The sequence below is a fragment of the Pristis pectinata genome, chromosome 3, assembly GCF_009764475.1.
Source record: "Pristis pectinata isolate sPriPec2 chromosome 3, sPriPec2.1.pri, whole genome shotgun sequence".
Classification (NCBI taxonomy): domain Eukaryota; kingdom Metazoa; phylum Chordata; class Chondrichthyes; order Rhinopristiformes; family Pristidae; genus Pristis; species Pristis pectinata.
The window spans coordinates 15,010,264-15,035,972 of record NC_067407.1 but is presented as its reverse complement, the minus strand read 5'-3'; the positions used below and the strand labels follow the sequence as shown (position 1 = coordinate 15,035,972).

Sequence of the window (25,709 nt, the reverse complement as noted above, 5' to 3'; positions counted from 1 at the left end):
AACAAGCATTTGTTTAAAAAAAAACAGCCATAGTTCCACTGGGGTAAGTAAAAGAGTAAGTAATCTAATAGTAATAGTATTTTAATAATATTTATAGTAATAATATTTTATTCTCTCTGTTGGTTGAGTTAATCTAATACATAGAGTCACCTCAGGTCTGCCAAATGCACATCTGTGCATAGAGTAACTCCAGAATGCTTCCATCTCCTGGATAACTGCAGGTACAGGAAGCGTTGTCGCTTGGAGAAGCTCCACCTGTAGGTTTTGGAGTTGAGCAACATCTGACATCACCACAGTCCATCCACAAGACTGAGCATTTTGTGGATAGGACATTTCAGGAAGTGATACCCTGCAGCTCAAGAGAATGCAGGCAGAGGGAATGGATGGTTGTCAAACAGACAAAAATGATCTAGCCAGTAGGTATCTATCCCCCTAATTAGTAACTATTTCAGGGAACAGACAGGCATTTCTGTAGTTGCAGAAGTGATGGTATCTTCTGATGCCAGGGTTAAGGGTATCATTGAGTGGCTGCAAAAAATCCTGCAGAGGGACAGCAAACAGCCAGAGGTTGTAGTCCACACCAGTCTATGAAAAGAAAAGGGGATAAGGCCCTGGAGGTAGACTTTAAGGAGAAAAGACCAAAATCTCAAATGCAGAAATCTCCAGATTACTCACTGTGGCATGAGCCAGTATATACTGAAACAGGAGGAGAGGACATGGAAATATGAGGCTGGAGTAATGGTGCAGGTGTGAGGGCTTTAGATTCCTGGGGCATTGACAAAATTCCAGGGGAGTTGGGATTTGTACAGGTTGGATGGACTGCACCTCCACAGACCTAGAACCACCATCTTCACAGGCAGATTCACTGGCATTGGAAGTGTATGGAATTAAACTAATTTAGCAGGTGATTATGCACAGAAAGATAGCAATCAAAAAGAGAAAAAGGATTGGGAGAGAGAAAAAAAGAGAAGTTTTATGACAAGACTGAGTCAAGACAGTAAGCACATAGAACAGTTTAGCGCAGGAACAGGCCCTTCAGCCCACAATGTCTGTGTTGACATGATGCCAAATTAAACAAAATCTATCAGTCTGCACAAGATCCATATCCTTCCATTCCAATAAGATCGAGGATAAAATGCATTACACCAGGTTGGTGAGCTACATTCTGGGTTTTTTCCCTTGAGGCGGAGGGGTAGAGAAATTAAACCAGAGCTTTCTGGAAGATCAACATGATAGAGAGTAAACTCAGCAGAGAAAAGGGCATATGAAGGATGTCAGGTTGTTAATACAATATGCTGTTTATATAAAGTTTAGAGTAAGAATGTAAAATAAATTAAAAGTGAATATGAGAGAGGCAAAGTGACAGCATGTGAAAAGACTGGCAGCAAAATATAAATAGGAATTCAAAAATACTCTATAGACATGTGAACAGGATAAAGCTTATAAGATGAAGAGAGGAATCAATCAGAGATCAAAAAGGGAATCCACTCATGGAGGAAGAGGGCACTGCTGTGGCACTAGATGAGTATTTTGCATTAGCTTTCACTGAGGAAGAAACTGCTTTTGGAGTCTCAGCAAATGATGATGTAATTGAGACTCTTAATAGGCTAAAAATTGATGGAGGTGGTATTGGAATGACTGGCTGCACATGAAGTGGATAAATCACAACAAAGTCCAGATGGGATGCACCTTAGATTGTTGAGGAAAGTCAAGGAGGAAATTGCAGAGGACGATAACCTTCCAAACATCTATAGATTAAGGGGTGGTTCCCAAGGACAGGAAAATTATACGCTTGATCATAAAAGGATGTATGGAAAAATTCAGTAACTGCAGAGCAGTCAGTTTAACCCCAGTGGCGGAGTAAATTCTAGAAACAATAATGAGGGACAGGATTAGCAGTCACTTGGACAAATATGGATTGATTAGAGAAATCTAGCATGGCTCTGCAATTGAGTTTTTCTGATGAAATAACAGAGCCAATGAGGGAAATGTGGTAGATGTGGTATATATAGATGTCCAAATGGTGTTTGGTAATGTGCCTCATAGTAGTCTCGTCATCGAGATTGAAAGCCATGGAATGAAAGACGCTGCGTCAATACGGAAGATAACAGAGATTAGCAGGAAGAGGTTATTTTTAGTTTGGAGAGAAGTGTGCAGTAGAGTCCTAGAGTCACTGTTTTCTTTATATTAATGAGTTATACTTGGATGTAGTGGCTATAGTTTCCAAATGATGCAAAACTTGGAGGCGAGGTGAACTGTGAGGAAGTTAGTAATAAGAATTCAAGGAGACAGATAGGCTGGTGGAATGGGTGGCAGCATTTAATGTTAAGAAATGTGATGCGTTACATTTTTACACAAAGAATGAATAGAAGCTATATAAACTAGGGGACACAATTTCAAGTGGGGTACAAATACAGTGAGATCTGAGGCAAAGGTGCATGGTTTATTGGATAGAGCAGGCAACAAAGTGGCTAAAAAAAATGCAGGATCTGGGATCTATAAATAGAGTACTCAGAGATTTACTAGAATGGTACTGGGGATGTGGGAATTCAGTCCATGTGGAAAGACCAACAAAGTTGGGATAGACTCACAGGTGGAGAGATTAGGGGGGAGTTTTGATAGAGCGCACAGAATTATGTGGGGTTTTGAGCATAGATGGAGAAACTGCTTGTTCTATCATGAATATTTGCAACCAGAAATAAGAGATTTAAGATAACTGGAAAAAATTATTTTGCCTTTGAATACACAAACAGTTAGGATCTGCAGTGAACTACTTAAAAAGATGGTGAGGCAGATTCAATCCAGACATTCAAAATGTAACTGTATATACTTAAAAATGAGCAGTTTTAAAGTCCATGATGAATAAACAGCGGAATAATTGTATTAGTCTTTCAAAGGGCTGGTACAGACACAATGCAAAAAGGATGTGATTCTGTGTGATGTGATTCTATGCGAGTTAACTGCATAAAACAATTTGCAAGTATTTAGTAGTACAGCAGTATATTGTACTGATTATGCAGTGATACCATCACACAAAATGCTGACTTCACTGATTTAAATCTCATCACTTAAAGCATATTCTATGCTTACAAGTTGTAATGAAACCAATTGGAGAAGAAATACATTACTTAAGAAGCATACAACACTAACCTGATTTGAAATTCTGCGCCTTCCTGCTGAACATTCTTCCGCTCTTGATTTAATCTGTTCACTAGACAATCCAGGTGACTTGTCAACTGGGGAGCCCAGCTTAGTATTATTTTGCTCCTTGGCAATCAAATGATTGATCATTCCACTTAAAGTTTCCAAGTTACTGTTGCTAGCTAGGTTAGTGAGTTCCAAATCCTCTTCAGTTTCTGCTTTTGGAGAGCTAGTGAGTAAAGCAGCACCCTCTGGTTGCTCTGGACAGGAAATGTCCTTAATATCTTGTGAACTGATGTTTGCGGGGTTGAAAGACTGTTCAAGTATTTCTCGAATCCTGTTAGAGCAATTCAGAGAATTTAATGCTGAACCAATATCAGTCCCATACATATCATTAACACTGAAAGATCTATTCATGTTTTTGGCAAAAGGGTAGAAGCTCCAAGCTTGCATTGTGGAGTCTTTTCTATTCTCAGCTTCATTTTGAGGTTGTGGCATAGGAGAAGGCAGCTGCTGTTTTCCTTTAGCTCTTTCAAATCCAGAAATTTTGACTTGCAGCCTTGCTACTTCAGATTCCTAGAATTAGAAATGGAAAACACCACATGACAGAAATGTCTTTATGAAACTACTCATCCATGCTTCCCATTCAGATGCAACTATTATACCAGTTCTGCTATGCAAAAGTTATAGTGAAAATTTTGAAAAACTGCATAATTTTAGACACAATTAAAAGATTAATTTTCACCAATAAAGAATTGTGCATTCAGTGTTAGAAAGTTCAAAATTACATCACAACTTTAAATGTAATTACATTTCTGTTATATTTAAAGAAATGTGCATATAAAAATGAAAGTTGATATTCATTTCTAAGGGGTGAGGTTTCTTTGAGTTGTCAGGCCAAAAAATATTCACAAGTGAATACTCAAACTTGCTATTTCCAAACAGAAATAATTGTGGAAGATGAAGAAGCCACATCCTTGTGTTTGAAAACTTCCATGTCTCAACCTAGCCTTATCCACCTTCATGTCACTCTGGACTATAATTCTGGTCTCTTACAAATCTTGCTTTCCTTGTGTCTCATTACTGGCAGCACATTTTTGAGCTGTGGGTGTCCTACTCTCTAGAATTGCCTCTCTAAACCATTTTACTGCACCACATCCCCACCCTAACCTTTCACATCTTTCCAAAACCCATTGCTTTTGAATTCCTCCTTTTTCTATCTTGGTTTCTGTTTTCCATACTTCTATTTGTAAAGTGCCTTGACAAACCTTTGGTATTGTGGGCAGTGTATTAATGTTGTTGTTAAAAGATAGACTTTTGTTTAATGTCTCAGCCAAAAGAAGAACCTACCTTAATTATGAGAGCTTCTTTAGCGGCACTTATCACCTCCCTTTGAGTGTGGAGTTCTGACTCAAGATGTAGGATAGTTTCCTGGCTTTTTTCTAGCTCCTGTTTCAATTGTAGTACCTGTTCATTTGACATATGAGTAGCAGAGCTCTCCTCAGTTGATGCTAATAATTGCAGTCTGCTTTCTTTAAGCACGTTGATCTGTGACGTAAAAAAAATGCACTTTTAAAGATAAGTATTGGAGTGTTAGAATCTGTCCCATCTTTCCACAACTAAGGTGAAAGTCCACATCAAATAGATTGGAAGGGAGTTCTCAACAAATATTTCTCAGGCATGTTGAAATATTTGCTTTGCTGTAACCAGATTTAATGATATTCATATGACATACAAACTGCCAAAAACATATGGTCTTATTTATGAATGAGATAAAATGTAACATGGTTGAATGTAATTTCAAACCTCCCCCAACAGCTCAATGAATTTGTGAAATAACTGAAACATGGAGGCCAGAAAAGTACCAACCTCAGCCTCTAATCTGATTTAGCTAATCTCAAGTGGCAGCTGTTCGACAATTAGTTCCTCCACATCCTGGGTTAAGAAGAAAAACCAATACAGACCAAGCCAGGTTTTCAGCTCATGTTCACTGTCCAGCAATCTCACTGAGGACATCATGATAGGGCAGGATATGGCCACACAATGGTACAACCCAAGTCAAACAGGCTACCACTGAACACTTTCATATACGTAAATAATGCCCACTTAATAAGATACTAGCAACTGTGGAACTGTATTCTAGAAAGGAACTAATATCTTCAGTTAACTTGAGAAAGGAAAGACACAACTAAGATTTCAAAAAAATGATAGTAGACAGCATACAGAGAACATTCATTGCCATTAATAGATTTAAAAAATTGACAAGTTATTCTCCACACTTTTGTGCAGTCTTAATCTTTCCAGATGAAGATATCCTTCAAATATTATGGATTAGGTAAACTAGTATCCTCAAAAAAGGAACGATGACACTTTCTCACGTCTCATAAGACCCCCCCAAATTAGGCATCTATTATTGCTTCAAAGAGGTTGAAAAGCACACTGATGCAATGACATTTTACAGGGTACAGTTTGACCATAAAATTAAAAGAATCGCATGAAGTAAAACCTAATGGATCAATAGGTTATGTCCAAAGGCAAATTAGAATTAAATAGAAAGCCTTTCCCTCTAAACTGTCAGAATGTTTGTTCAAACATCCCTGACTGGACAAGTTGAAATGCCCTCCAATTAAGCCATTATCTTTGGTCATTGTCTCAAACTCTATTCGATTTCCATCCTTCTCCCAGAAAACCGGCCGAATTAGAATCATTCTGTATGTAACCTTGGTCTTATATTTGATCCAAAGTATGCAACCAGGACTTCTGGAAAAATAACTACTTTTGTTGAACACATATATTACATTAAAAGTTAACCATATTTTCCTCACTTAAAAAAATAAAATCTGTCTGTTTAACACATAAATTTCATTTTGATTTAATGAAAATCCAAATTTCCAAACAAAAAAGTTAAGCATAAAACTAAACCAGACAGAACCAATATTATAGCTATGACAGTGTAGGATCATTTATCTTGTGAGTGCAGATATTTTTTGCTGTAATACTAATATGTCACCAATTAGTCTGAACACTATGGAATATATAATGTTAGCCTATTAATTAAACATACACATTATTTTTAAAAAAAACAATTTATTTCCTTTATTTGCCCAATTTCAACCCTGAAAATTAGACTCTGAAAAAATTCCAAGGAATTTGTTTAAAAATTAAAAATGTACATGTGGAAAAACTAGGGAATTATAGGTTGGTGAGCCTTACATCAGTGGTAGGGAAATTATTGGATAGGATTTACTTGCATCTGGAAAAGCATGGACTTATTAGGGACAGTCAGCATGGCTTTGTTCAGGGGAAGTCATGTTATACAAACTTGATTGAATTTTTTTTGAAGAGGTGACAAAGATGGTTGATGAAGGTAGGGCAGTGGATGTTGTCTATATGGACTCTAAGCTTTCGACAAGATCCCTCATGGCAGGCTGATCCAGAAGACTAAGGCGTATGGGATCCACAGAGACTCGGTAGACTGGATTCAAGATCGGCTTGGCCATGGAAGAGGGAGGATAGTACTGGAGGGATGTTTCTCTGACTGGAGGTCTGTGGCCAGTGGTGTTCCATAGGGATCAGTGCTGGGACCTCTGTTGTCTGTGTTATCTATAAATGATTTGGACAAATATGTAGGTGAGCACATTAGTATGTTTGCAGATGACACAAAATCGGCAGAATTGTGGATGGTGAGGAAGGTTGTCAAAGGATACAGTAGGATATAGATCAATTGGAAATATGAGCAAAGAAATTGTAGATGGGTTCAATCCAGACAAGTGTGAGGTGTTGCACTTTGGGAGGTCAAAGGTAAGAGGAAAGTACACAGTAAATGGAAGAACCCTGAGGAGCTTTGATGTACACCGATCTTGGGGTGCAAGTCCATAGCTCCCTGAAAGTGGCAACACAAGTAAATAGGGTGGTAAAGAAGGCGTACGACATACTTGCCTCTCTTGGTCAGGGCACTGAATATAAAAGTTGGCAAGTCATGTTGCAGCTGTATAAAACTTTGGTTAGACCCCGTTTGGAGTATTGTGTGCAATTCTGGTCACCACATTACAGGAAGGATGTGGAGACTATGGAGAGACTCCAGAAGACTACACCAAGCTTAAGAGTCCATATAGACAATATCCACTACCATAGAACTGTACAGCACAGTATGGGCCCTTTGGCCCATGCTGTTGTGCCGACCTATATAAACACCTACTCCATGATCAATCTAACCCTTCCCTCCTACACAGCCCATAACCCTCCATTTTCTTTTACATCCATGTGCCTATCTAAGAGTCTTTTAAATTTCCCTATTGTATTGGCCTCTACCACCACCTCCCTGACAGCAGTCAGGAGCCCACCAAGAAAAAGAAAGTACAATGTAACTCCAGTACATTGGGTTAACCATGCCCATAATTTCCCAGCACCACAATTTTTAGCCTCAGTTGTGTCACCTTGAAAACATTGTGCAGAGAATAGGTATGTTCCACAGGGAAGACAAAAAGGAAATGTACACAGAAACTGATTTGCCTGCAACTACAGAGAAAAACAATTGCCTAAAAATTTCATGGCTATATTACAGTCCAAGGAAGGAAAATATACCTTCATCATAACAAATTTACACATAGCTACGTTAAATTGTTGCAAAGACCAACGTGTATCTATTGCTTTGTTGTATTTTTAATATTAAAGATTTACCAGAATTTTTAAACTCATACGAGAACCATAATACTAATAAGTTTCCATCATTTTTGATTGAATAAATTGAACCCAACCTCCTTCTCGTGAGCATTCTTTAAGTGTTCCACCAATTCTTTTAACTTCTTTATCTCTGCCTGCGTCTTTATTTCTAATTGGGTTTCTCGAACCTGAGCGGCAGACAAGTCTTCTGCAAGGTGAACAGCATAAGCTTCCTGGAGGCAGCAATCATATGAAAACAAGATATTAAGAGTTTATTATATTGCTATGTTGACAAATAGAAATAATTTTTTTTTTGGAAAAGCATCATCACACACAGTTAACATCACTGAAGATTCACTGAGTGACCTGTGCTAACAGTGTGTATTGTTGACATCAGCTTGAGCTCACTGCCTCCAATGGTTAAATATGCCTCCCTAAAATCAAATATTAATCGTAAGTATTGGTATCACTTATGTAATCGAATCTCCATGGAAAGAAGGTGAAGTAGGGTAAAAAGTGGCACGTACCAATATCATAGTGAAGAGAATCTAACATTTCATTTGATGTTATGCCAAATCTGATTACCTATTACTGGCACTGGATTTTAAATTCCTAATGAATCTTTCATTTCCCCTAGGGGAAAGCATTGGTATTCATGTTTACAATCATCATGAACTTTATTGTAAAGGGAAATACACCAATTCTTAAGGTTAAGTAATGGAAATTTATAATTCAGATCCATACATGAAATTTCAATTTTTAAGCAAGGTTTGTGACAAGGTCAGTTAGAAACATATGACCTAGTAGCAGCAAAAGGCCACCCAGCCCCTCAAGCCGACTCTACCATTTAATAAATCATAGTTAATCTGACTGTAACCTCATCTCCGTATTCCTACCTGTCTGCAATAACCTTTCACCCCCTTGGTTATCAAGAATCAATTTATCGCTACCTTAAAATAGTCAAAGACCCTGCTTCCATCAGCTTTTAAGGAAGATAGTTCCAAAGACTCATCAATCTCTAAGAGAGAAAAAAAATTGCCTCATCTATCTTAAATGAGCGACACCTTATTTTAAAACAGTGATGTCTGGTTCTAGATTCTCCCATAAAAGGAAGCATGTCCTCCATATTCACCATGCCAAGACCAGATCTTATATGTTTCAATCATCCTCTAAATTCCAGTGGATACAAGCATAGCATCTCCAACCCTTCCTCATGAGACCACCCTTCAATTCCAGATATTAGTCTACTATACTGTATCTTCTCTGTGCTGATTCCAGTCCAACAACAACCAGCCTTAAATAAAGAGATCAATAATGTACATTATGTGATCTCACTAATGCTCAATATAACTGAAGCATATCTTTCCTACTTCCCTACACAATGCCATGATAAATAAATGAAAATGTTCTGTCATCTTTCCTTATTACCTGCTGTATCTACATACTGCCCTTTTGCAAATCATGCATTAGGACATCCAAATCCCTCCACTTCTCAGAGCTCTGCAATCTCTTACTACTTAGATGATGCTTTTGCTTTTCATTTTTCTTGCCACAGTGGACAATGTTATATTTTCCACATCATTCTCCATTTGCAAGATCTTTGTTCATTCACTTATTCTATCTATAAATGAAGACCAATCGTTACCAAATTGTCTGCTTTAAGTCCTCTTCACAACTTAATTTCCTAGTCACCTAAGTTATAAATCTCTCCATTTGGTGCAATTTTCCCAAACAGTTTTTCCTAGAATCACAACAGGGATTTTCACACTAAGGCATAGCAGTTTAGATATAAACCTTTTATATTGTATTAGTAACCCAAATTGGTCTGTATAGCTATCTTTGGCAAAAGCCAGTTTCCTTCTAGTTATTGCAACACAAGGTTATCTTTTGTTTCATTGCCTCAAGGTGACCACTTTTCATAGTTACCTTTTCACGAGATAGTTGAATAGTTTCATCCAGCTCAAGAGTTAAACGGTCTGCCTCTCTTTGTACCTGAGCTAGCCGTTGCTGAGTCTCCCTCAATTCCAGATGACAGCGTTGCATTTGTTCACGAGCTAGGCGCACTTGTTGACTTTCACCTAATACCTCCTGCTGTTGTTTTAAAATGCACTGCTCCTTACTTTTCAGAATCTGAGAGTAAAACAAGTCAGTGAGTAGCAAGTCCCAAAATGTTAAGGCGTAGCCAGGATGATGGCTATATCTTTTTACAGTGTGGTACTCCATACATTGCAAAGTTGTTCTACATTTAAGTTAGTACACAGAGTTCTTATTTAAATAGCTCAAAGCTCAACAGAAAATATGGAAATCCCATGTTATTTGATACTGGGACAATACAGAGCCATGATTTGTCATAAAACTACATCAGATTAGAATCAGAATCACATTTAGAATCAGAATCAGAGTTATTATCACTGACTTAGATGATGTGAAATTTGTTGTTTTGCAGAAGATTATTTTGTTCTCCCTGCAGAACTAAAGGAAATATCAAATCATCTCCAGCCTTGATTATTCTAACACTCTCTTGGTCTCCCAGCCCCATAATCCCGTACATCCCTAAACCCTGCTGTTGTAATCAAATGCCTTCCTTGTCCAATTTTACTTATCTGTATTGGCTTCCAATCCTCTACTACCTGTTATTTAACATTTCTCCCCTTGTCTTAAAGATCCTCAATGGTTTCAATCCTCAATTCAATAATTTCCTCTAATCCATCGTCTTCCCCACCCTACAAAGTCTCAGTTCCCTGGTATTAGGATCTTATGAAGCTCCCTGCCCTTTCCTTTAGGCCATCACTGGCAAATGTATGTTCAGCCACTTTAGTCCAAGTCTTTGATACTTTATTTCTCAATCCTTTCTATCCTCCATCTCCCTCATCTTCCTTAAAACTAATAGATTAACCAAATATATTTTTATTGCCTTTCCTAATTTCCGATTTTTTCCCACTCATTTCTTAAATACCTTGGGATGCTTTTCTACATTAAAGGTCTTATTACCTATACAGGTTTGTGTTGCTTAAGCATTACTTGGATACTTCTACCTGCTCGTATTCTTCAATCTGTAAATGCTTTCCTTCAACTTCACATTTCAGCTGATTTATTTGCTGTTCCTTCTGTAGCAGTACAAAGTCTTTCTCGCATAACTGTTCTTGTGTGAGCTGCAGCTTTTCATCCAAAGTTCCCACCTGTCCATAGAAAATTACGTTAAAATTAGTCTCAGTATTGGGAGGCAATTTGGATAGATAATCAGTGGGTGTTGGGATGGGGTAGAGGGAAAGGTGGAGAGAGAGAAATATTCAGATCAAAAGAATAGACATATTTACTGCTCAGCTGTATACCTTAAAGCCGCAAATATGGAATGAGCATTTGTCCTCAAACAATAGATCATTAAAGAAGAGGAATAACATTTTGTTCTTGTCTACTGAAATTACATTTCAGCTACTCTAGATAAGCTCAGAGATATCTGCACTCATCTAATTCTGCTCTACTGATCATCCCTGAATTATTTCAGTTGAATTGATTTGATCAATTGTCCGAAATACCTCAAATCCCTCCTCTAATGTTCACATTAACTCTGATACACTCTGTCAGTAAGCTGCAATCACTGACAACATAGACACATGTGGTAAACCTCTCCAAACTATCTTGCCTTCACTTTAAATGTCCTCAGCCACTCAGATCTTGTACTGTCCTACCAAGAATGCTTCTCATTTTTGGGCACACAGGATATGATAAGTAGAGAAAGCAGGCTCCAGAATTTGATTAAAAAAAACAGACAAAACTGATATATTAATGAACTGCAAACTCATGTTACTGAATGTGGTACAATAAAAAAGTGGATTCCTTTTTCTTTTTGCACAAAGATCAGTTACTTTCCAAATAAATATTGAAATATCACAATCTGCCGTCATGAAACTAACTAGAAACCAATCAAATATCACCTGAAACCTAAAGGGAATAATAAATGATGACAGCAATTCTACAACATATTTATGCATGTCCTGATTTTCTGAGTAGGGCCCACTGCCCATGTTCTCTGGAACTTAATTTCTCTGGATCCAGAAGGCTGCTCACTGGCTCAGACTGCTTTAGCACCAAGCAGTAAGGACCTGAGAAACAGCAAGGCCTCAAACAGTATGACTGCTTGAACAAAAGTAGACCAGAATCAGCCCTGCCTTTGAAGTTTCATGACAGCTAGTTCTCATGTCTCAATACTTATATGGAATATAACTGATCTTTGTGCAAATACAACTGTTCACAATTCAGAAGCATTCAAATATATTAAAAGTGAAATATGAGTCTCAGTATTTTTTTAAAATTAAGATCACTTATTTTAAAAATAGGATATACTTCAATGATTTAATACCATGAACCAAGTGAAAATCTTTTTTTTTAAATAACTAACTTCCTTTTCTCCTCTGCAGACTACCATATAACAATGGGGTCACAGGTGCTGAACAGGATCCAAAAATAGTCTTCTGTGTAAATCCTGGGGATCTCAGTAAGCCTTTGATCTGCCATGGGACTCCATGCAACTTGATCAGCAAGTTCTTGACTTCTGCAAGGATACAGAAATCTTGAAACTCAACAGTGCTTATGTTGAGAAATGTCATTTCACATTGACCTGCCCGCGATGCCCAGCAAAATCCAGGCAAATAGGATTGCTGGAAAGAGTAATCTTCCCATCATTGATTAAAGATGCCCTACTTTATGGTAAGTCTTCTTGTTTCTACAGTTATGAAGCTAAAGTGAAATATCTAATACCCTATTTTACTGGGCCATTCAGAGATTATCTGGCTTTGAAGACAAAGTTAAGCCTTTTATGTTTAAGAAGGAGGCACATCAAACCTGTTTATTGCATTCCTTAATGGTCAATTCGGATTTCTCCAAAGAACCTTGTAAATAGATAATTTTCTGTTCCATCTCAGTTTTGTGCTCACGAACATCCATATCCAATTGTGTAAGCTGCAAAGTAAGTAATATTTATGTGTGATTAAACTGATACTAAACTTCATAATTTTATTTTCTATTTAAACTAAGTCCTATACAGCAAAATGAAATTGGCAACCAGAATTGAAACTTCAAAGATGTTAGCAAACTGAATATGGATCAATTAATTGCACATTGTATAATCCTTGCCTAAATGGAATAATACAATGAAGGCACTGATATGTATTCTTATTAAGAGATATTAGCCAGTTTATTATTCCCAAAAAGAAAATTGGAAATAATTTTAGTTCCAAAGCTTCCTAAAAATTCTGTGATAATCTAGCAATCACCTAGATGAGCGATAATTCATCTGAATCATTAAGGCCACATCTATAATAAAAAAAAACAAAAAAAGTGCAATTCCAAAACAAAAACAGAAAATCTGGAAGCTTTCAACAGGTCAGGCAGCAATGGTGGAGAGAAAACAAGAGTCGATGTTTTGGGTCATGGATCCTTCATCGGAACTGTGACAATAAGAAAACAAACCATTTTAAATTGCAAGAAGTGGGAGGGGTGGAGAGGAAATATCTGTGATAGGGTACTGACAAATGCTTTCCTGGCCACATGAGTACTTAGGTACCAGCAGCTAGAGAAAAAAGTTACAAAGGAACCTGCTGGCTGGAAACATGAAACAAAAGAGAACACTTGAAATACACAACAGGTCAGGCAGCAACTGTGGAGTTGCCTGCAGCCTCACAGGTCACCAACTCCTTCTACCTCTTTTGCAAGATCCACAGGTAGCTCCATCCTGGTAGATCCATTGTTTCAGCCTGCTCTTGTATGACTTGACAGTTTCCATTTTCCTGGTCCCAACCAACTCTCCTTTACAATAGACATCCAATCCCTCCATACCTCCACCCCACAAGAGGATGTTCTGTGGGTGTTTCATTTCTTCCTTGAACAGAGGTCTAAATATTCCTCCTCCATTCCTCAGCCAGCCTTTGCCTGGCTGAACTCATTCTCATGTTGAACAACTTCAACTCCATTCCCTTTCTCAAAGTTAGAGAGAACTCACGTGGACCTTTGTTAGATACATGGAATGATCTCTGCCTCAGTCCTATTCAGGTCCTATCCTTCAATTTTTTTGTTATTGGTATTGCCTTCTGCATTCCTAAAAAAATTTCATTACCTTTGCTGCCATTTCCATAGAACCACAGAACAGTATAGCACAATACAGGCCTTTCGGCCCACCATATTGTGCCGATTTTTAAACCACGCTTAAGACTATCTAACCCCTTCCTCCCACATATCCCTCTATTTTAAATTCCTCCATATGCTTATCTAACAATCTCTTGAATTTGACCAACATACCTGCCTCCACCACTGCCCCAGGCAGCGCATTCCATGCACCAACCACTCTCTGGGTAAAAAACCTCCCTCTGACATCTCCCTTGAACTTCCCACCCATTACTTTAAAACCATGCCCTCTTGTATTGAGCATTGGTGCCCTGGGAAAGAGGCGCTGGCTGTCTACTCTATCTATTCCTCTTAATATTTTGTATACCTCTATCATGTCTCCCCTCATCCTCCTTCTCTCCAAAGAGTAAAGCCCTAGCTCCCTTAGTCTCTCCTCATAATCCATACTCTCCAAACCAGGCAGCATCCTGGTAAATCTCCTCTGCACCCTTTCCAACGCTCCCACATCCTTCCTATAATGAGCATTTCCATTTTGCCCTCACACTCACATGGTCCATATAGAACCATAGAACAATACAGCATATGACTCTTCCCTTTTCTAGACATCTCTACCTCCAACTTCCTATATCCAGTTTAAGCTCACTGACTCCCACTGCAACTCCTTCCATCCTACTTCTTAAAAAGACTTCGTTCTATTCTCCTAGTTTCCCTGTTGTATCTGCTCAGATGATGAGACTTTCCACACCAAGTGTTTTTAAGTGGTCTTTCTTTTTCCTTAACTGTGGCTTTCCCTCTTTCATAGTTGACAAGGTCCTCAACTGAGTCTCCTTTATTTCCCACACCTCTGCCCTCACTCCTTTTCATTCCAGCAGGATGGATAGTATTTCCCATGCCCTCACCTTCCACTCCACCAGCCTCCAAACTCAATAGGTCATCCTCCATTGTTTCTGCCACCTCAAACAGACACATCTTCCATCTCCTCCCTTCCCCTCTCAGCATTCACAAGAGTCTGTTCTCTCTGCAGTTCCTCAGTCCATTCTTCCATCTCCACCAAATGCTCGCTTTCTCACTACATTTTCCCATGCAGCCAAAGGAGATACAAGACCTGCCCTTTTAGCTCTCCCACCATCCAAGGACCCAATTAGTCTTTCCAGGTGATGCAGCAATTCACTTGTACTCCTTCCAATTTAGCACACTGCATTGGGTGCTCACGACATGGTCTCTTCCATACTGGAGAAACCAAACACAGTTGGGTGATCACTTTCCAAAACACTTTTGTTCAAGCCGCACAGGTTATGCCGAGCTTCCAATCTCCTGCACTTTAATTCTTCCACTCTGACATCTCTGTTCTCAGCCTCTTACGTTGTTCCAGTTTAAGTTTGAGAAGCAGCACCTTATCTTTTCTCTGGGCACAATGAGGCCATCAAGACAATACTGAATTTATTAATTTCAGTAGCCCATTTTGTTCTCTCCACAGATGTGGCTGTACCTTTCTGTTTTAATTTGCCTCATTTATCTTTTCTCTCTGAAATAATTATTACCTTGACAAGTTTGATGTGCATTGTATCACAGAAATTTCCTCTTTTCTCTGCACAGCACCCTCCTCCCCCTCATCCACTATCAACACCACCTCCACCTCTCTGCAACTCAAAACACATTTGTTTTCTTTCTTTACCAGTTCTGATGAAGGGTGCTTGATTGAAACATCAGCTCTCTTTCTCTTCCGCTGATTCTTCCTGAACTGCTAAATGCATCCAACAGTCAATAATCAAAACCCTGTTAAACGTTGATCCTTAATTCTTGCACTGCAAACATAATTGGCTCAATTTAGATCAAATAGCTACAGAAAAAACTAAACCAGGCTTTTTCATTCTTCAGATTAGAGAACCAAAGTCATCCTACTTCTCAAATAGCAAAGTTCCAACACCTTCAAAATGTCACAATGGTCCCCTCAGTGTATCAATTTAAATTTCCCCATTCATTACTAACTACTGCTCTGCTAAAGTAATCAATTAACCACTGAAATACTTCTCACAATAAATAAACTATTCAACACGTATTTTAATGATTGATCGCTTAACTCATAATCAACAAAAAATTAGGCAAAGATTGATGGATACAGTGAGTAACATGGAAAATACATCTTAATTATTAACTGAAAAATATTACAACTTTAGAAAAAAATACTGAGCATCATCTATTGAATAAAACTTAATTTGTTTCATGGATTACCCGAGCTGCCCTCTGTTGGAGCTCCCATTGCCTGTCTTTAAGTGCCTGGTCCATGTCAATGATTTTCGCATCTCTCTCTTGCAGTTCGCCTTTGCACTGTCTATTGGAGAAAAAAATGTTCAGCAAAAATAGTCTCAAAGAGCAATGAGGGACTGACTATAACTAAACCAATTTTCCTTTCAGTTTCACTAAAAATCAAACCTTTCAATATTCCACTCAAAATGTTAAGGTGCTGCACTTTATGAAAGAATATGTTGGCTGGAAACCTGAATCAAAAGAAAATGCTGGAAATAACCAGATCAGGCAGCATCTTTGGAGAGAGAAAAAAAATGAGTTAATGTTAGAAGTGGATGACCTTACATCAGAACTAGCCAGCTCTGAGACAAAAGACCAATTACCTGTCATTATTACATTACCTTTCCCTCTGAACATGGGAGCAGGGTCCTCAAAGGAACCTGCAGGCAAGCAAACTGGCCCTGACACCATCTCCCTAAATTCTTTAACTTTATTTTTACAGCACAGTAACAGGCCCTTCCGGCCCAACAAACCTGCGCCGCCCCATTACACCCATGTTAACCTACTAACCCATACGTCTTTGGAATGTGGGAGGAAACCGGAGCACCCGGAGCAAACCCACACAGTCACAGGGAGAACGTACAAACTCCTTACAGACAGCGGTAAGAATTGAACCCTGATCGCTGGCGCTGTAATAGCGTTACGCTACTGTGCCACCCCAAATGCTACCATGCCGCCCCTGTTTATTTCCCTCCATAGATGCTGCCTGACCTGCTGAATTCCTCCAGCACATTGTTAGAAAGCCTTAGTCTTGCTCTTCAGAGAACTGAAGATTTGAACAAGGGTTCTTGAATGTTTTTGGGACATGAGTCCTTCTTCCCGATTTCCTTTATGGTCCCCGGGTATGTCTGAACCTGCCTTTGACGTTAGCCTGCAGCTGCACCTACACAGCACACCCGGTGGGATGATCTGTACTGCCATTTCTGCATTTATTACCTCCTCACCTGTGGCGAAGAGGTAATAAATGTAGAAATGGCAGTACCTATCACCAAAATTCTGTCTGCGAATAAAGCGGCTTCCTGATCACCCAGGCAGCCTTCAGTCTGGCACAGACTACAGAATTAAGTATGAAGGGTACAGGTAGCCATTTAAATCATACAGTTGCAGTCAATGGAGTGCCACAAAATAAAAAAAACTTTCCTGTGATTGCCAATGATTTTTCCAAAGTAGAAAGGTCTGACCTAATTTCAGCTGACAACAATCAAAATGTGAGTTACATGATGGATAATATCAGTCTGGGCACATTCTGTATGCCAAACATTCACCATGTGCTGGTACATCATCAATTTTATGAACTATGGGATATCTATGGGATATCTCACACAATAGTCACATTTGAGATTTACACAACTACATCAATTTTCAATCGTGTTGCATTTAAAAACACAATACAATTTTAGACAATTTGTGCAAGAAAATTCAAATGACAGAATCAGGCTTGCAGAAAATACTCATTTCACACAGTAAAAACCTTGACAACATTATTTGCTAAACTTCAAGAACCTCTCTAGAATGATTAGTAATTCTTTCCGATTGCTCTGCACTAACGTACACAACCCATAGCTTCTCCAGATATTTGCCACATGAGCTGTGTCACAAGATACCACAAAACATGGAATACTGATGGAGATTAGGAGTAGAAACCAATGCTCTTTTCATTCCATAAAAATGTATGGCCAATACAGTTAAAATACAATATATATGATAAGATAAAAGCATTCTTTGAAGTCAAGACAATGTTTTCATTTTAAGCTTGGTACAAACAAGAAAAGTTTGATTTGCTTACTACTTCGGATACATTTTCAAGTTGAACGTTCTATTCTGCAGACATTTGGAAAAAATTAGCTGTCTAATGTGTAATGCCAATTGCTGCAGGGTATGTTGCATTTTATATGGTTTGCAAACACAGTATAATTATTTTCAAGTCAAAGTTAAACTTAGAAACATATCTAAATCGAATCCATGTGCATAACACAAAAAGCTATTTGTAAAGGATGGAAATTCTTTTAACCCTTACACAACAGATTGCAATAAATAATTCATTACAGTATGTGCACACACTTACGCAGACAACCATTTATTTTATCCAACCATCCTTTTAATGATACGATAACCATATTTACAGTAGGCTATGGTAAATTATTAATCTATGTTTAGTGACAAGTATATAATGAGCAAAGTGCACTATACCATGAAGTTAAACAAGGCATCAGGTTTCTTGCAAAATACTTTCCTGTTATTAAAATGCTCAGTCATGTTGGTTTGTTTCTTGCCCTTCTGTGAATATTTGTTGGTAGCACACAGAGAAATAGTTGTTCAAGGATGAAGCATTTTGTTGCTCTGCATAATCAAATGGATGAGGACTGCGCTGTGCGAACTGCAATTCTGTGGAATCACATTTTTTCTTGTCCTTCACTTTCACTTGACACAGTGGTATAGCCACCTACATGCCAGAAAGTAATTAGGCTCATGGTAATCAACATCAAGCCGCTCCTCAAAATTTTATGGATCGTTTTCACCTCCATCCATTTACTGCGCAATTTCTGCTAGACCTGTTGTTGAAATTTCTTCCTCATCCAAGCTGTTATCACTGCGTGGTTCTTAAAGATTTTGCTCCAGGAATTGATCTGCATGACTGGTTTTACTGTACTCCACACTCTGGACACTTCATTAATTGCATCCATAACAGTCAGATTCTTGAAAAAACATTCCAAATAATTTCCTTTACTAACATTCTTTTATAATAGTTCAGATCAATAAATTGGTAAATTGATTTATTATTGTCTTGTATACCGTTCATACAGATCAATTCATTACAACAGTGCATTGAGGTAGTACAAGGGAAAACAATAACAGAATGTAGAATAAAGTGTTACAGTTACAGAGAAAGTGCAGTGCAGGTAAACAATAAGGTGCAAGATCATAACAAAGTAGATTGTGAGGTCAAGAGTCCGTCTTATTGTATTAGGGAACCATTCAATAGTCTTATAACAGCGGGATGGAAGCTGTCCTTGAGCTTGGTGCTATGTGCTTTCAGGCTTTTGTATCTTCTGCCCGATGGGAGGGGGGAGAAGAGAGAATGTGGTGTCTTTGATTATGCTAGCTGCTTTACTGAGGCAGCAAGAAGTGTAGACAGAGTCCACGGAAGGGAGACTGGTTTCCATTATGTCCTGAGCTGTGTCCACAACTCTCCGCAGTTTCTTGTGATCACAGGCAGAGCAGTTGCCATACCAAGCCATGATACATCTGAACAGGATGCTTTCTACAGTGCATCAATAAAAATTGGTGAGGGTCAAGTTTCTTTAGCCTACTGAGGAAGTAGAGGTGCTGGTGAGCTTTCTTGGCCATGGCATCAACTTGGTGGAGCAGGACAGGCTGTTGGTGATGTTGACTCCTAGGAACTTGAAGCTCTCAACCCTCTCGACCTCAGCACCGTTGATGTAAACAGAAGCATGTGCATCACCCCCTTTCCTGAAGTCAATGGCCAGCTCTTTTGTTTTGCTGATGTTGAGGGGAAGGCTGTTGTCATAACACCACGTCACTAGGCTCTCTATATCTTCTTGTGTTCTGACTCGATGTTATTTGAGATACAAAATAACTCTTTTTAACGTGTGGAATCATTCTCTCATCAGTAAGTTAGAATACAGAAGTCACATTTGAAGATGAAAATTTCCCAATTGTGTTACCACCTTCTGACATGAAGATAAAAAAGAGACATTATCCATCAGCGGGACAGCCTTTTCAGCAAAGCCATTTGATTGCAAGGGCCCTTTCATATGAGGAACAAACTTCTTGTCAAGCCTTTCTTTAAATATTCAACTCTCCATCCATGCCAATTTCTGGCTGAAATAATCCACTGGCACATTACAGATTTCGATTCCATTAAATTGGTGTGGTATCTTCACTTTGTCAATCACACGGAATTTGAGTTCATGTGAGCCCGCTGCATTTGCACAACGTAAGTGTTTGGGCTTTCTTTACTACCCTTGTGTTCCATGCCATATTGTTTGCTCCTAGATTTTGTGGCTTTTGTCAGAAAGCATTTCCAATTAAGTCTATTTTCATCTGGTGATGTAGTCTATACAGACTTCAGTAAAGCTTTTGACAGAGTGCTACATGGGAAGCTAGTCCAGAAGGTTAGCGCCTATGACAAGTTGGCAAACTGCATCAAAAATTGGCTTGGTAATAGGAAGCAGAAGGTAACAGTGGAGGATTTTTTTTTATTGGACGCCTGTGGCTGGCGATGTACCACAAGGAGCAGTACTGGGATCTTACTGTGCGTTTTGTACAATAATTGGATGGGATTGCTCCACCAGGAGCTGGCATGAACCCACTGGACTCAATGGCCTCCTTCTGCGCTGGATGTTAGTAATTACAGCCAAAAAAACATCTGGATATCCTCAATTATTCTGTTCAATATGGGATGAGTCAACTGAGACCATCATGCTTTGGGCATCACAATAAGAGGGAGTCCTTTGATATTTCCTTCTTCCCCTCATCCTCTCATGGGATTGAAAAACTCTTCTCTAGGTAAAGACTCAATGTTAAAGTAACTAATATCTGTTTTTAATTATATAAAACACTCAAGGGATTCCTTATTTTGCTTATTATAGTGCTTGTGATTTAAAAACTTGCCACAAAGTTTCAAATATAATACTCACCATTTATATTTCTTGAACATTCAATTTACTGTATGTAATATTTCATATTTAATATAAATCAGCTCACTGCTTGGTATTTAGATGTGATACAAAAGGGGACATGATGGTCCAGATTTTGCTAGTGAGAACTATGCTGATGTTGAGTTGAGTACAACTGCACATACGCAGTCAAACTTGAAAGTCCCCAACTTACCAATGAGAGAAGGGCTATATTTGCTCACATGCTCCTTTCCTGCATTCCCCACGGAATTCAGTGTCTGAGATAAATCTTGTTCATTTTCTCCAGTGTTTATGCTTGGAGGGTTTGACAGGGATGTGGTGGAGGGAGGATGCAGAGAAAGAAAATCAGAGTTCTGGGATCTTATGCCATTAGGAAGAAAGATAAAGAAAATAAGATAATAAAAGGTTAGGAAGGAAAATACTCTGTGGTGGGTGATGCAGTTGGTTTCAATACATTTTAAGATCTATTATTTCAAGCTTGTTTTCCTTCTTCAAGTCAGGTTGCTGTGCTGATGCTAGCAGATTACCTCTTTGTGGATTTCTTTTCACTTAGACTTGCCCCATGGAAGAGTTTTTCAATCTCTTACAGGGGATATGGGGAAAAAGAAAATATCAAAGAACTCAATCTTAGTTATGTCACTCAAAAGTTTTGAGGAAAGAGAAAGACATTACTTTTTCCTCTGATGTATATTTGTATTTTCGTGTATGTTTTTGTTAACAGGTCAAGTTCTGCTGCTATGGGTTTGATTAGATAATTATAAAAATGAAATGCACTGTTAGTAATCTACTGATGGCAAACATATAAAAAGTCATTCTCATTTGATCAAAATTGAAATCCAATTAAGGGAATGATGGTCTTCGATAATGTAATCCATTACTTAACCATTTTTAATGTATTGAGGCCTAGGAAGGAAAGAAATATGTCACTCGTTGTTTTAGATTCTGTTCTGCTCAAAATCAGGGGTTTAAAAATTTTCAACTTTTTAATAATTTCACTACTTTAGCAAAATACCTCTAGAATTGGTATACATTTCTAATAGTACTAACTAAACTTCTCAAAACTATTATAACAGCTCTGTTTCATTCTGACAATCATTTCAAGTAAATTCTGTCGAACTTGATCCTTCATGTGTATTTTGAATGTTGCACAATATTCATTTTGAGCTTTAGCATAATAAAACTATTCATAATAATCAAAATGGAACTCCATAACCAACAAAATATATAGTTGGTCGTATATGAACATAGAGTCCATTCATTTAACGTGTCCTAATTTTCGAAAAGGTACTATAGTGGTGGCATTACTGGACTTGTAATTTCTAGATTTAGACTAATGATCAGGAGAAGACTTCAAATCCCACTGGGGCACTAAAGTTCAAATAATTAAATAAACATGGAACTAAAAAGCTAGTTTCAGTACTGGTAATAGAAAATACTGAATTGTTTGAAAATAAAAACAAAAAATTCTGAAACACTCAATAGGGCAGGCAGTATCTGCGGAAAGAGAAATGGTCAAAGACGTTTCAGGTCAAAGACCCTTTGTAAGAAGTAAGGAAGAGAGAAAACAGCTTTAAATTGTAGAGATGGCGGGAAAGGGATGGACAAATGCAGGGATTATTTCTGATAGGGAGACACCACAGTTGCCATAGTGATTAGCTTCTGATGAAACCAACTCGTTGATAGATTAATGAGGAAAATTAGAGAAATAAAAGAAAGAATAAACGCTATGAAATACTGATCAGAGCTAAAGGAAGTTCTCAGGTCATCAGTCAGTATTAGTGAAGAGAGAAAATCTGAGTTCACATTGGAGATGGATGGTCCACAGCAGAATTGGCCAGGCCTGATGCACAGAAAGCTAGTTACATGAAGTTTATAGATTCATTGCTGAGTTCAGAGGCTGCAACATGCCTAGAAAGAAGATAATGGCTATTCCTTAAGCTTATGTTGAGCTTTGTTAGAGCAGTGTAAGAGGCTACAGACAGATAAATCAGAATGCAAAACGGTTGCAAAAATTCATCTGGTGCACCAAATTCCTTCAGGAATGGAAGTCAATCCGGGTATGGCTAATGTGCAGCTCCCGCCCAAAGCAATCTGACTGACTCTTAACTACCCTCTGAAATGGACTAGCAAACCAGTTAATAGAAGGACAATTAGAAACGGGCAAAAACTGTCAGCTCTGCAGATGATGCATACATCCCATGAATGAATTAATTAACATTTATACATAGCACCAAAATACATGACCAGAAATTCAAAGAACAAACTGATGAAAAAAAATTAAAGAACATAATTCAAAACTTATTCCAAAACATGAATATCCATGCAGTTTACTTCTTCACTCCTGTAACTCACCTTAGTTCATTTGTGAGCTCTTCAATGGTGTAATTCTTTTCCTCAATGCTGTTCTGAGCCTTTTGAAGTACATCTCGAAGCTCCTTAAGCTGATCTAAAGTGTCTTGTAATTCCTTATACATGTTCTTTAATTGATTGTCCATCTCTTGAGCTTTCTGCACCGAATTCCTCCGGTCTGACTCAGTTTGGTGCAGATTTTCTTCCAGATCATGAACTATTGGGCATATTTCAAATTAAGTATATTTACATAAAGACAAAAGAAAAATATTTACTCTGTTATATTTATCTATTCAATATTATATAGTTGCATCTAAACAAGGTGAAATCCCTGGAAATTTAAGAGAAATGCCAAAATACTTTACCAATACAAATTTTCCAACATACCACTTCCAGATAGTTACAGCATAATTATGAAAAAAAATTCACATAGTGCAATCCAATGATAGAAACAAATTAAAATTATAAGGGCATCAATAGGATAGTCCATCAGATAATTTCACAAAATAGCTTTAGAAAGTATAATAATCATTTTAAAATTTTGTTCATTAATTATCGGTATACTGATGAAATACCAAATATCAATGGTATTAGCTGTCTGTTTACTACAAAAATCAAGAGTTTTAAACTCTGTGTGACAAAAAGAAAGACTATTAGATACCTAGAGTACATATTCATTTGTCATATACACCCACACAAAGTATTTAGTACCTTGTTCAGATTTCTTGTTCAATTCTGCCTGCGCATTATGCAGAGTCATTTCTAACTGGTTAAGATAAACATCCTTGTTTGTGATATCTCGCCTTAGTTGAAAAAGTTCTTTTTCCAATACAGTAACTTCATCTTTGCATTTTTCCATCTCTGTCTTTATGTCTCTAATAAGCATAGTAAAACAAGTAAATACTGGGAACAAAAACATGAGTGACCGATCATATGCAATTCCCACGTAGAAAGTCCTTGAAGCTTCAGTGGATGCCCAAACAGGCAATCTGTACTCAAGGTGTAAGCTTAGTCTTAGCTATTCAGAAAATTAAAAAATCAGACAAAAGACTATCTTAATCATAAAGGTACAGTTATGATTTTTTCTTTATGAAAGAAATTAAAAATGTCTTCACATGGAAAATTAATTCTACTTTTGAAAATAAAAATAACCATGTTAACAAATAATGATATAATTTTTTTTTTAAAGTGCATTTGTATCCCAACTTTCACAACCTCTGGGTATCAGAATTGCATTACAACCAATAAAATATTTTTATAGTATAGCCAATTTTGCAATTTAAGGAAGTGCAGCAGCCAACTTTACACAATGATAAGATGAATTTTTCTTTTGTGAATTATGCAGGATAAACAATGACCAGGAAAACAGAGAGAACTTCCTTGCTCTTTTTCTAATGTAGCATAGGGATCTTCAACTCAACACCTTAGATGTGGCTTTAAGTCCTTCCCAGTCCTACGGTTGTCAGCCACTCCTCCCATGATTATTGGCATAGTTGGTATAACATCCATCTGCCATTTGAGAGGCCCTGATTTGTTCAAGAAGTACTTCCCCATATGGTATCCAACAGTGAAGATCCAAGCAACCCACATGTTCAAACTTCTTCAGAAATGTTTCCACAGACCACCAATGAAAATTTCATCTCCCCCTTAAGTCTCACAGGTTGTATTTAAGCAGAATACCCAACAGATTTTAGAGCATCTCAAATGCCACACTGACACTAAACTGCATAATTAGGGCTCCACTGTAATTTAAGTGAGATTTAATCATGCATAATGTCACAAACAAAAATTGATCCCATGTTCTTTAAACAATTTTCCAGCTATACAATTTACAGCCAACTTCAAGCAGTGGAAGTCATAAAATAAAAACATAAAGCACTGGAATCAATGCAGTTTAAATAGCATTTATCCCTTCAGTTGCGTCTGAATGCTGAGTGTTTTCACAATTTACTCTTTTAGCCCAACTGTCGTCATGTCATGAACTCAAGTCCACAAAGAATATGTCTAAAGCTGTCCCCAACTCAACTCCAGCAGGACTCTGACCTCTGACTCTCATGCTAGATTCTATCACAGAGTCCTATTTAACAATTCCAAAGATGTTAACTGCAATTTGAACACACATTTATTACTCATGAACATTTAATTTATAATTTAACCATGCTGATTCAACAATGATGAAAAAGTGACAAAGAAAGTAAACAACAGTGTTAATCACCTTCAACACAAGACTTACTTCATAGCACTGGTAAGTTCAGACACCTGCTGATGTTTGGAATCCTGTTCTTCATAGGCCTTGAAAAGCTTGCCTTCTGCTTTGGAAAGCTCATCTGTAAATGACATCTTCTGTTTCAATAACTCTTGCTCCAGTTTAGAAACCTATTTTATAAATATAAATATGCTTTATTACAATATTATCCCAGAGGGATGCTTGATTCCATCAAACAGGTGACCTTATAAAAATTAGTTGTA

General features: G+C 37.8%; 1 protein-coding gene across 3 annotated transcripts in view; it reads right to left on the bottom strand.

Annotated features, from left to right (window-relative positions):
• Positions 1–25,709, bottom strand: part of ccdc18 (coiled-coil domain containing 18) — a 98,537-nt gene that overhangs the window by 6,616 nt on the left and 66,212 nt on the right. For 2 of the 3 annotated variants that reach the window (XM_052011989.1, XM_052011990.1), the window contains 10 exons: positions 25,474–25,616; positions 23,952–24,115; positions 23,244–23,457; positions 16,156–16,255; positions 12,646–12,762; positions 10,839–10,982; positions 9,730–9,933; positions 7,899–8,036; positions 4,492–4,689; positions 3,151–3,717 (listed from right to left, as the gene is read on the bottom strand). In XM_052011989.1, the coding sequence (XP_051867949.1) occupies positions 3,151–3,717; positions 4,492–4,689; positions 7,899–8,036; positions 9,730–9,933; positions 10,839–10,982; positions 12,646–12,762; positions 16,156–16,255; positions 23,244–23,457; positions 23,952–24,115; positions 25,474–25,616 (1,989 nt within the window). The remainder of the gene's footprint in view (positions 1–3,150; positions 3,718–4,491; positions 4,690–7,898; positions 8,037–9,729; positions 9,934–10,838; positions 10,983–12,645; positions 12,763–16,155; positions 16,256–23,243; positions 23,458–23,951; positions 24,116–25,473; positions 25,617–25,709) is intronic. The other variant, XM_052011991.1, reaches the window with a different exon arrangement.